General features: G+C 39.6%; 1 protein-coding gene across 2 annotated transcripts in view; it reads left to right on the forward strand.

Annotated features, from left to right (window-relative positions):
* NARS2 (asparaginyl-tRNA synthetase 2, mitochondrial) overlaps positions 1-13,527 on the forward strand; it is a 160,685-nt gene that overhangs the window by 88,096 nt on the left and 59,062 nt on the right. For both annotated transcript variants that reach the window (XM_012804174.2, XM_023511853.1), the window contains exon 7: positions 6,937-7,069. In XM_012804174.2, coding sequence (XP_012659628.1) covers positions 6,937-7,069 — 133 coding nt within the window. The remainder of the gene's footprint in view (positions 1-6,936; positions 7,070-13,527) is intronic.

Raw genomic sequence — 13,527 nt, forward strand, 5'->3', positions numbered from 1 at the left:
GCCTGTGGTCCCAGCTACTTGGGAGGCAGAGGCAGGAGACTCGCTTGAGGCCAGGAGTTGGAGGTTGCTGTGAGCTGTGATGCCACAGCCCTCTACCCAGGGGGACAGCTTGAGGCTCTGTCTCAAAAAAATAAATAAATTAAATAAAATAAAATCATGGTTTACAGGGAAAGTCCTGTATGTTCTGGTCCTTTCCCTCCTCTTTGACCATACCTGTCATCAGGCATCCTGCTACTGGCCACCTCTTGTTCTTGAAACTTACCAGGCTCTTTTCTATCTGTGTGCTTCATGTTTCCTTTGCTGGAATGTCCTTTTCAAATGTCATCTCCTCAGAAATGGGTGGCCACCTTCACCCTCGTTAGCAGGATTGTTGTTAGATTCTATCAAACTTTGAATTTCATTATGCAATTAGGATTATACTTTATATAGGCCTAAATTCGGTTCTAAATAAAATATTGAGGACATGGTAAAAGAAATTAAATTTGCAGGGTGGCATCTGTGGCTCAAAGGAGTAGTGCACCGGCTCCATATACCAGAGTTGTGGATTCAAACCCAGCCCAGGTCAAAAACTGCAAAAAAGAAAAAAAAAAAAGAAATTAATTTTGCAGGGTGGCACCTATGGCTCAAAGGAGTAGGGCACCGGCCCCATATACCAGAGTTGTGGATTCAAACCCAGCCCAGGCCAAAAACTGCAAAAAAGAAAAAAAGAAATTTCGCAGAAGTGTTTGGCAATAATGGTAAAGAATTTTTAGATTTTATAGTATATCCTCCCTGAGAATCGCTGAAATGATGAGGGCTGCATGTCTTTGAATCCCTTCCACCAAGTGTGCTGCAGGAGAGGAACTGGGAAACGCTGAAAGGAGGCGCCTGCAGTCCACTCTGTTAGCATGTGGGAATAATGAATGGCAATGTGTCAGGATTGATAATGATAATCCAGTGGACTCTAAACAATAGTAAAATAGATGATCATTTTCAGAATGATGACAAAAGCACTTCTCATAGATGTTTTTAAATCCAGCTAAAAGCTTTCTATGAGTTCACTGTAGTTCAATGAACTTTTACTGAACTTAACAATAGAGAAGTGATATTGAGGTTGGGGTGGGTTGGTGGGGTCTGGAGGTGTAGGGAAATGCTGAGTAAGTTCTTCCCCAAGTAAGGAGCAATAATTCCTCTATTCTTTCAAAATATTATGATGATTAGCTCTTAAATTTCAGGACCAGAAAGAAGAAATGGCCTGGCACATAGTGACCATTTTACATCAATCTGTTTGCCAACCTGAGAGCTTCATAAAACTCCACACAAGGGAAAAGGTGACCTTTGTAGAACCGTTTTTGGTCATTTTACTTTTTATTTTCCAAAAAGCCATTTTTGTAGCTGTCTTGATTGATGTGTATTGAATGTACTTTTGTTATCTTGAACATCAGCTCCAAGCTCATGGACTTTCCTTATATAGCTTTCTTCTCTCCGTAATTTGGCACAAGAATGGTTTTCAGCGCTGAGTATTCTCTGCTGGTCTCTTCTTATAGCAGGCTTGGCCTTTCACCTGGTTTTGTATCTTATTTTAGAAACGGCCTTGCTCTCATATCTCATTTTAAATGTTGGTTTGTTCAAGCCTTGCAGCAAATGGATTTCATATGTGGAAGATAAAAAAAGAAGAAATCAGCAGAAATTAAAATAGGAATGATTTCACATAGATCTAGTGCAAAATTATTGCAAAAGATACTAGAGATTAATGCCAGGGTACTCCTAACCCCTGCACCGTAAGAATTTGAGGACGGGAAAAGCTAAATGACTTGTTGAGGATTACGAAATATCGATGAGAAGTTATTTTTATTATTTTCAGGAAGAAAACATATTCTTGAGAGGTATTATATTAGCACATAAAACAAACTCTTCATAAGGATAGAAATATACCATACTACTTACCCTAGTTATCTTTGAGAAGAGGGAATATATTAAAATTTTTACTTTCTAATTTTCTGAATTTGTAAATAATTCTGTTATGAGCATCACTATTCTTAATGTCATGGTTAAGTCTTATAAGTATTAGGGTCAGATCTAGATTTAAATCTGATAAGTACTGTTTATTAAGATATGTGTTGGGCAGTGCCTGTGGATCAGTGAGTAGGGCGCTGGCCCCATATACTGAGAGTGGTGGGTTCAAACCCAGCCTCAGCCAAACTGCGACAAAAAAATAGCTGGGCGTTGTGGTGGGCGCTGATAGTCCCAGCTATTCAGGAGGCTGAGGCAAGAGAATCGTCTAAGCCCAGGAGTTGGAGGTTGCCATGAGCTGTGATAGCACAGCACTCTACTGAGAGCGATAAAGTAAGACTCTGTCTCTAAAAAAAAAAAAAAAGATATGACTCTGTGACTTTTAGGAAAGCTTCTTAACCTCTCTAAGCTTCAGTTCCTGTTCTGCAAAATAGAAGTAATAATACATACTTTATTGTGTTAACTATAAAGGGGTTAAGTCTAAGATTCTCACATTTAATGCCTGGCTCACAAGGATCACTCCCTAATGGTAGCTACTATCATTAGTACTGCTGCTGCTGTCACTTATAGTAGCACCCTGGACACTGTCACAGAGTGATCACTGTTGAATGTTTAAATCATTCCACTTACCTTCCACCAATTTTTCAGTATACCTTCCAGGGCATTTCGTATTTCCACTATTTCAGTGGGCACACAATGGTCATCAGTTACTCTTTTAGAACTCTTAGATACCTCAACCAGAGCCTGATCTTTCCTTTAATTAAAGTAAAAACTGTTAGACTGGGTGCAATGCCTCACGCCTGTAATCCCAGCACTTTAGGAGGTTGAAACAGGAAGATCACTGAGGCCAGGAGTTCGAGACCAGTCTGAGCAACAAAAAGTAAAGAAAAGTAGCCATCCATTGTTTGGTGCACCTGTAGTCCCAGCTACCTGGGAGGCCGAGCACGAGAATTGCTAGAGCCCAGGAATTTGAGTTGCAGTAAACTATGATTGAGCCACTATATTCCAGCCTGGGCAAGAAAGCAAAACCCAGTCTCTGTAAATAAAAATAATAAAAATAAAGTTCTTGATCGTCAGCTCCGTGCCCATAGCTCAGCGGGTAGGGTGCTGGCCACATACACTGGGGCTGGCGGGTTTAAACCCCTCCCAGGCCTGCTAAACAACAATGGCAACTACAACAAAAAAATAGCCAGATGTTATGGTGGATGCTTATAGTCCCAGATACTGGGGAGGCTGAGGCGAGAGAATCGCTTAAGCCCAAGAGTTTGAGGTTGCTATGAACTGTGACACCACAGCACTCTACCTAGAGCAACATAGTAAGACTCTGTAGCAAAAAAAAAAAAAAGATTCTAGATCCTTCATTTTATACTAGAGAGGTTGCCCTGCATTGCCAGGGAAAATCATTAACCATTGTTAAATAAGAAATTCCTATTGCGAAACTATTTTACCATAAAGACATTTGCACTTTAACATTTATTGCAGCTCAGTTCGCTATCACCAAGATGTGAAACAACCTCAGTGCCCATCAACTCACATAAATAACGTGTGGTAGTGTGTACCATGGAATACTATTCAGCCATAAAGAAAGATGGAGACTTTACATCTTTTGTATTTACCTAGATGGATTTAGAGAACATCCTCCTAAGTAAAGTATCACAAGAATGGAAAAACAAGCATCTAATTTACTCAATACTAATATGAAACTAGTAGATAAACTACTATACACCCATACAAAAAAAAAAGCACAATTAATTCAAGTAGATGGGGAGGAGACAGAAGGAAAGGGAAGATTTGGTAAGCTCTCACCTAACTGGTGCAGTGCAGGGGGCTATGGCACACCCCCTGGGTAAAGGACTCAACTGCAACTTGGACTTTTACCTAACAAATGCAAATGATGTAACCTAATCATATGTACCCATATAGTAACCCCCACAAAAAAGATACTCCTATTGCTACTCACGCTGGAGCATCCTACATAGAATTGCTGCTTGAGGAACAGATACCTTTGTAATTTGAACTTGGAGTTCTTGTTAGAAATCATTGTTCTCTATATACCTAGTACCTTAATACAAATTAGCAGTACCATTAGCCTTCCTTATATTTCAGGGTCCCCAAAATAAATTTCACCTATGCCACATACGTGCTTATGCCCTGAAATTTTCAATAAAATGTCCTTTAACATCCATATATACAATTTCTTGTGATGCAGTTAGTACGAGAGAGAGATGTTACTTTATTTATTTATGTATATACTATTGCCAGTCTACCTAGAGATGGCATGGTCATACATTGGTCATAAAATGACCTTGTAATTTTTTAATTTATTGTTTGAGCCAGACCCATTTTGGGCGCTAACAGTCTCAGTAAAGTGCACCTGAATATTGTTCTATATCTGTCACGTGACAGTGTGTGAGGCTGGTGTGTTTGTTCAGTTTACAACTGAGGGAGCCTGTCATCATCATCAGTACTCATTCATTCAACTTGAGGATCTGTTTTAGGCACTAGAGATACAAATATAAATAAAACATGATTCCTGTTCTGGAAAATGTCACAGTTTGTTTGGGGAGAAACATACCTGAATACATAATTACATTTCAGAGTTGTATGTTCTATATAATAAATGTATTGAACAAAATGTTATAGTAATAGACAGGAGGGAACATTAAATTTGAGGGGGGTGTGGTAAGGTTTCAGACAGGAAGTGATATTTGAGCCAAGACTTGAAGAATGGATGGGAATTTGCCATTTTGAGAGAGGAGTGGGGGACAGGGAATTGCAGAGAAGGGAACAAACAGCCTACACAAGGGCCTAAAGGTAATCAGGGGTGTGGTAGGTAAGGGGAAAGTCTTCAGAGTGCCTGGAAAAAAGGCTGTGTAAAAGGAAGTTGACTTGAAATTAAGAGTTGGAATTTTATCTGTTGGCAGTGGTGAGATCAGGGAAGATTTTTAAATAAGGGCATAATCAGATTTGAGTTTGAAAACTCATAGAAGTTTGGAGCCAGAGGAAGACAGGTGGCAGATACCAGTTAAAAAACTGTTATTTTCCAAGCAAGAGATAAGGGTTTACACTGACAGCTGTGGGGGTAGAGAAGAGTTGCAAAATTTGAGAGTATTCTAAGATGTGAATAATTTTGTGATCCACATGATAGGGGACATGCTGACAGTAGAGGTATCTGGGGTCTGACTTAGGTCACTTGGTGTATTAACTGAGAATGACAGAGCTGAGGGGAAATGTATAAAGAAAAGCAGGGTTGTGCATTATTTTACATGGAGTTTTCATTTCACATAATGTAGGTTCAGTCTTTTCAGGAACATTCTAACAGGCACGTCTGGATCAAAATCTTTGGAAAGAGATAACTATAGTAATATTTTTGAGTTCTTACCATTTTTTTTTTAACTAAGAACTAAGCTTTTCAGAGGTTAACTGATCATGGTCTTAGGTAGATAGAACCAAAACATAAATTCCTAAGCTTCTTACCAATTGGTTCTTAACTGAAATGGCCATTTGAAAGAAAAAAATAAATCTCTTCGTTTCCACTATAATCATTTTACTGTTTCCCAGAATATCTTTACTTAAAAAAAAAAAAAAAAACTGGTATATGTACAAAATTCACCAATTTTTTACCCTAAGTTTCTGATCTTAATGTCATTTGGCTAATGCACAAATGAAGAGTCCTCAGGATCATAGCTAAGGAACCTTAAACCACTTACTTTTTGTAGCTAAACCTTAAAATTTAAAGGTCAGAGGTGGCCCCCGTGGTTCAAAGGAGTAGGGCGCCGGCCCCATATGCTGGAGGTGGCAGGTTCAAACCCAGCCCCAGCCAAAAACTGCAAAAAAAAAAATTTTAAAGATCAAGTTCTCAGTAAATATTTATTACTTAATAATATATGCTTGATCTAACTTCATTTGTTATACAGTTTCAGTGTAAGGAAGAATGAAGCTGGAATGTCCACTTCTTTGTAGGAATTTAAAAATAAGATGTATCCCCCCCCCATTTGAATGGTTGAACTATAGTCCTTTTTGAAATCTAGAGAATAGGCTCGGCGCCTGTGGCTCAAGTGGCTAAGGCGCCAGCCATGTACACCCAAGGTGGCGGGTTCGAATCCAGCCCAGGCCCGCCAAAAAACAATGATGGCTGCAACCAAAAAATAGCCGGGCGTTGTGGTGGGCGCCTGTGGTCCCAGCTACTTGGGAGGCGGAGGCAGGAGACTCGCTTGAGCCCAGGAGTTGGAGGTTGCTGTGAGCTGAGATGCCACGGCACTCTACCCAGGGGGACAGCTTGAGGCTCCTGTCTCAAAAAAAAAAAAAAAAAGAAATCTAGAGAATAAAGTAGGTAGTGCCTCAGAATCTGCTCTGACCCCAAATTTCAGGGATTATTTGTCATGGATTGAAAGTCCTGCATGGTTGTGAAGGACTTGGATAGACTTTGTGAACTGTTGTACATATCTAACTTTTTTCATGTTTTTAAAAAATAAACAAGTACCTCTTATCTATATGAAATTCTAGTTTTCACTGTGACTGTCTAGATCAGTGGTTCTCAACTTTTGCCGGGTTGAGAACCACTGATCTAGATTCTCAGTTTGGTTTTTTGGGCTGTGGTGTTTTTTCTTTACTTTGTTCTTGACTGCTCTGAAATGTAGTCGCCTGCTCTTTAAGGCAGCTGCAGTAGAGTGCGCCCAGAAGTGGTTATATTTCTATATTTAGTAAACCATAGGGTTTCGTGAAGCAGTTGCAGATTCCTTTGGGATAAAATTGTTTCTATAAATGTAATATTTTTAATGAAACTATTATTATCACCCTTTAGAAAAATATAGCAGGAAATATGTGTCGGTTTGTGGACAAGACAGAGGCACAAAATTTTTTTCCCTTAAGAGCTCACTGAGCGTTTTAAATAAAAATTAATCACATGACTCCTATTTTTATTCTCTTAATCTTGAATTGCAGAGCATTTACTCAAGTGTTTACCTTTGGTCCAACATTCCGAGCTGAAAATTCTCAGAGCCGAAGACACCTGGCAGAGTTTTATATGGTAGAAGCAGAGATTTCTTTTGTCAGAAGCCTTCAAGATCTCATGCAGGTAGGTACCCAAGTTTTAAAATATAAGGGATGAGGACTGGGCACGGTGGTTCGCGCCTGTAATGCTAGCACTTTGGGAGGCCAAGGCAGGTAGATTGCCTGAGCTCAGGAGTTCAAGACCAGCCTGAGCTAGAGCAAGACTCCATCTCTAAAAATAGTTGGGTGTTGTGGTAGGTGCCTATAGTCCTAGCTACTCAGGAGGCTGAGGCAAGAGGATCTCTTGATCCCAAGAGTTTAAGGTTGCTGTGAGCTATGACGCCAAGGCACTCTACCCAGGGTGACAATGTGAGACTCTGTCTCAAAAAAAAAAAAGGAAGGGGGGATGTAAATATCAGTTTCTGTGTATATTTTTACCTCAGACATCTATGAGCTCAGATATTTATAAAATGAAAAAGATGGAGGACTACTTAATTTAATAAACACTCACTGAATGCCTTTAGTGTAATAGTTTAAAGTTCAGATGTCAAACATTTAAGTTTATCTCCTACCTCTGTAATTAGCTTTGCTATCAAGTCAACCTAAGTTTCTTGATTTTTTGATTTCTCAAATGTAAAATGAGAATAATTATACTTATTGAGGGTTATTGTGAGGAGCAAATAAAATAATATATATAATATAAAGCCCCTAGTTTGGGGTCTGGAACATAAGCAGCTCAGTAAATAGTAGCTCTTATTCACTTGAAAAATAAAGAATCTGGGCTCGGCGCCTGTGGCTCAAGTGGCTAAGGCGCCAGCCCCATACACCTAAGGTGGTAGGTTTGAATGCAGCCCGGGCCCACCAAACAATGACGGCTACAACCAAAAACAATAGCCAGGTGTTGTGGCAGGCACCTGTGGTCCCAGCTACTCGGGAGGCTGAGGCAGGAGACTTGCTTGAGCCCAGGAGTTGGAGGTTGCTGTGAGCTGTGATGTCTCGGCACTCTACCCAGGGGGGACAGCTTGAGGCTCTGTCTCAAGAAAAGAAAAGAATCTGTAATAATTATATAAACAATTGTGTAGCTGTAGTAGAAAGCTTCCACAGGAGATGTCCAAGCACGGTTGGCAGGGCAAGGGCTAAGGCCAGAGAGATAGTTAGGAGTCAGATCATGAAAGGCCTCATATTTCAACACCGTGCTAAGGAGTTTGAACTTTATTCAAAGGGTTAAAGAAAAAAAGTTCTCAGTTTTAGAAGGCATAGTCAAAAAAAAAAAAAGACACGATCGAATCTATATTTTAGAAACATCTTTTAAGCAGCAATATGAAGAATGATTTAGAGGTAGATAAAAATAGGCTGCTCCAGAGCACCACAGTCTTGTTGGGAGGCTGTGGGCATAATCCAGACCAGCCCTGGAGTTGGATAGACCAGGATTTTTTAGTTTTACCATTTACTTGTTTTGTGACTATATTTCTCTGGGCCTCAATTTCCTCATATTTAAAGTAGGAATAAAAATTCCTGTTTCATAAGGTAGTTAAGAGGATCAGGGAGATAGTACATATAATGCACTTAGCATAATTAATTGCATTTAGTAAATACTCAGAAATTATTAATTGTAGGTATTATGAATTCTCTATCCAGTAGAATTTGGTTGCTATATTAGTTTGGATTTGTAATTACAGGATGTTTCGTAATTTTCATCAGCTCTCCTTCCTATTCATTTCTACAGCCTTCACTCAGGGAAGGCCCTATCTCCACTTAAAATATAAATACTTACATGACAAGTAGAGTAAACTTATCATTTATTACCCTGTATTAGGTTGGATTTTCTAGTAAACCAATTCTAAGGCAGAGCTTTGTGGGCAGGAGGATTACTGGGGAATGCTCTTGAGAATAACACCTGTAAGGACAGGAAGAAAGTAGCATTGGGAAGAGGGAAGAGTTGAACTATGCTGCTCATTTACAGTCTGTTCCTCAGCCTATTCTTTGAGGAACTTCAGAAGTGGAATGGTCCTTTACAGTTGTCCCATGACAGTGTAGGCGAGGAGGTAAGCCTTTGTGCCTCCCCCCATCAGCCAGTCATCAGGCTGGCTGCTGCAAAGGACGTACCTTGAGTAATCCTTGGACCTGAACAATTCCTTTAAGAGAGACTCCCTATAAACCATAATTGTTAGGATTCCTGGGTTGCTATATAGAGCACTTGGCCCTAAGAAGTATTCTGCCTATGCACTATAGCATCTGTTTCCATAACCCCTTAACTCCTCGCATTGGTTGTTCTAGAACAGTGTCCCCATGAGACATTTTTGATTGTCCATACTAGGGAGTGGATAGGAGGTCAGGGAGAAGGTTTGCTACTGGCTTGTAGTGGGTAAAGACAGGGATGCTGCTCAACAGCCTACAATGTACAGCCCTCCCCTCCCCAATAAAGGATTATCGGACCCAAAATGTCAGTAGTGCTGCTGTTGAATAACCCTGGATCACAGGGATTCAGGATCTGAGCTTCACAGAGAGTCAGTGTACATTTCTTAAGCAACTTTCAGTTGAACCTACCACCCAGTTATTTTACATAGGTACTCAGAGTATTATAAGAAATGAAACCACACTTTTTACCTCCTTGTTTTCTGTCATAACCCCATTTCCACCACCCCAACAAAGATAGCAAAGGCAATGTGTAAATTATTTTAGAATTTATTAAACATTTAAAATCTTTCTTTACCCTATGACAGGGTTGCAAAATAACTTTTGCAAAATAACTACCTATCCAGTAGCTTTAGAAAAGACAGGCCTGGGCAGCACCTGTGGCTCATGGGTAGGGCACCAACCCTATATACCTAGGGTGGCAGGTTCCAGCCTGGCCCCAGCCAGCTAAAACAGCAAAGACAACTGCAACAACAACAACAGCAATTTTAAAAAAAAAACCTGGGTGTTGTGGTGGAGACTTGTAGTCCCAGCTACTTGGGAGGCTGAGGCAAGAGAATCACTCGAGCCTAAGAGTTAGAGGTTGCTGTGAGCTGTGATGTTACAGCACTCTACTGAGGGCGACAAAGTGAGACTCTGTCTCAAAAAAGATAAATAAATAAATGACTTTTACTGTCTCAATTACAGTAGAACCTCCATAGTAAACCACCTCCTTAAGTTGACCTAATTTTTATGGACCAGACGTGCACAGTATGTATGTATCAGTAGGCCTAGTTCCTTACGTTGACCACCTCCATATGTTGACCAGTTTGTTACAGCTCACTGAGTGGTCAGCTTACAGAGGTTCTACTGTCTATTAGTGAAAACATTGAGAAATAGATAGGTTGAGCTACGTACTGTTTTAGTAAGTGAGAGCAGAATTCATTTCCACATTTTCACCTTTGCACTCGGTCAACAAATCCATAAAATTCTTTTACTCTGTTGTAAACATTTTCAGTGGAACATTTCAAATCTAATCTTAATGTTTGAAATCAGTAATTTCTTTATTCTATTTTCTCTTCTTCTATTCATTCTCTTTGTTTTTATTTCTGGATACCCTAACCAGTAGCTTTTTTAAGCTAGCTTCTTAAGCCTTGATGGTTAATATCCAGGAATAAGGTGAACCAGAAGAACACACATTTTATTCAGAGCATTACCATACTCTACCTTTGCTGGTGTTGTTTCACATATCCTCCGAGATAACTCTGAGACTAATGGGAAAGGGTTAGATCACCCCAGAGGGATGAATAAACTACCTATCCAGTAGCTTTAGAAAAGACAGGCCTAAGTCAGGAGGTAGCTTCAGTGACATTACTCCCTTAGAGTTGCATAATAGCTGTCTGGAACAGTTCTTTTTCACCTATTGTCTTGGCTTAATAGTCTTTTAAATTTATTTTTAAATGTACATACAGAAAAATTCTAAGCTTTGACAAATGTATGGATTTCTGTAACCATGACTACAATCAAGCTATAGAACAATTTGTTCGTTACAGAGTAACTCCCTCTTGTTGCTGCTTTGTATTCGAAATCTCCCACTGGCAACCACTGATCTATTCTTTATCTCTATAGGTAATCTTGTCCTTTCTAGAATGTCATACAAGTGTAAGTGGGATAATATAGTATGAAAAAATAATAATGTAGTATGTAGGCCTTTGCGATTGGCTTCTGTCACTTAGCATAATTGAGCTTCATTCACGTTCTGTGTATCAGTTGTTTGCTCCTTTCTGCTGGTGAGTAGTATTCCGTGATACAGACACATCACAGTTCATTTATCCATTCACCAGTTGAAGGACTTTTGGGTTATTTCCAGTTATTGAAAATAATGAACAAAGTCACTGTACATATTCATGAGCAGGTTTTGTATGGACATAAAGTTATCATTTCTCTTGGGTAAGTTCGTAGGAGTGAGATTACTAGGTCAGTGCTGGGTATGTAATTTCATGGGAAAGTAATCTGTTTGTAAACTGACTATACCATTTTGTATTCCCCCCAGCAATGTATGAAACTTTCACTTTTCCACTTCCTCACCAGTACTTACTATTGCTGTGTGTACGTTTGAGACAGGATCTTGCTTTTTTGGCTTGAGCTACAGTACAGTGGTATCGTCACAGCTCACTACAACCTCAAACTCCAGGGTCCAAGCAGTCCTCTTGCTTCAGCCTTCTGAGTAGCTGGGCACTACCATGCCTGGCTATTTTACAAACTTTTGTTGTTTTTTTTTTTTTGAGACACAGTCTAACCATGTTGCCCTTGATAGATTGCTGTACTGTCACAGCTCACAGTCACCTCAAACTCTTAGGTTCAAGCGATTCTCTTACCTCAGCCTCCCAAGTAGCTGGGATTACAGGCGCCTGCCACAACGCCCGGCTATTTTTTGTTGCAGTTGTCATTGTTGGTTAGCTGGCCGGGGCTGAGTTTGAACCTGCCACCTTCAGTGTATGTGGCTGACTCTGTAACCACTGTGCTACAGGTGCCAAGCCTTTACAAACTTTTCGTAGTGATAAGTCTTATGTCACTCAGCCAGGCTGGTCTTGACCCCCTGGCCTCAAGCCATCCTTCCACCTCACCCTCTCAAAACGCTAGATTACATGTGCCTAGCTGTGTCTGTGTGTGTGTGCATGCATGATGAATTTTAAGTCATTCTAATAGCTGTGTATCAGTATCTCATTGTGGGTTTAATATGCATTTCCCTAATGACTGTTGATGTTGATCAGTATATACTGATACCAGTATATACCATCAGTATATACTGTTTAGTGGAGCATTTGTTCAAATTGGTTTTTGTTGTCGTTGCATTGTTTTCTTGTTGAGTTTCAAAAATTATTCTAAATGAACATCCTTTTATAGATACATGATTTTCAATTTTTTTTTCTCTAGCATGTGGCTTATCTTTTCACTCCCAGCAGTATCATTTACAAAGAAAAAATTTTTAATTTTGATGAACATTAATTCAGCAGTTTTTTTTCTTTTATGTATCTTGCTGTTAGTGTCCTATTTAAGAATTCTTTGCCAAACCCAAGATTACAGTATTCCTGTTTTCTTCTGAAAGTTTTATGGTTTTTCAAAAACAGTTCTGTTTAAGTTTGTGATCCATTTTAAGTTAACTTTTGCACATGGTGATGAGGTTTAGATTAATGTTCCTTTTTGGCACATGGTTGTCCAGTTGTCTTACAAACATGTTGAAATGATTACTTTTTATCCCTTGTGTTGTCTTTATATATTTTTTTAAATTTAAACTTTTTATGTGAAGATAATTGTGGTTCACATGCAATTGAAAAGAATAATATGGAGATTACCTCTGTACTCTACTTAGCTTCTCCCAATGGCAAATCTTGGAGAATACAGTATCACAACCAGGATGTGACATGGGTGCAGTCAGGATATAAAACATTTCCATCATCAGAAGAATCCCTCATGTTCCCCTTTTATATAGGCCCTAATTCTCTTCTCCCACCCTCCTCCCTAACCCCTGGTAACCACTGTTCCTGTCTCCATTTCTAAAATTTTATCATTTCAAGACTGTTACATAAGTGGAATTATATAGTACACTGTCACTTGGGACCTGCTTTTTTCACTCAGTATAATGCCCTTGGTATTCTCCTGAGTTGTGTTCATCAGTAATCCATTCATTTTCATTGCTGTATGGTAGTCCATGGTGTGTTTCTCACAGTTTAACTATTTACCCATTGAAGGACATATGTATTGTTTCCAGTTTAGAGTTATTATTTATTTATTTTGCTGCTGCTGTTGTTGTTGTTGCAGTTTTGGGCCAGGGCTGGGTTTGAACCCTCCACCTCCAGTATATGAGGCTGGCGCCCTACTCCTTGAGCTATAGGCACCACCCTAGAGTTATTATTAATAAAACAGCTGTGAACATTCGTGTACAGATTGTTCAGTACATGTATCTTCATGTCCCTGGAATAAATGCCCCAGAGTGCTAGGTCATATAATAGCCAAATGCCTAGTTTTTATAAGAAACCACCAAACTCCAGTCTGAGCAAGGGCAAGACCCCATCTCTAAAAATAGGCAGGCATGGCTCGGCGCCTATAGCTCAACCGGCTAAGGCGCCAGCCACGTACACCTAAGGT

Source organism: Otolemur garnettii, unplaced genomic scaffold, assembly GCF_000181295.1.
Source record: "Otolemur garnettii isolate 467f Iridium unplaced genomic scaffold, OtoGar3 scaffold00001, whole genome shotgun sequence".
Lineage (NCBI taxonomy): Eukaryota > Metazoa > Chordata > Mammalia > Primates > Galagidae > Otolemur > Otolemur garnettii.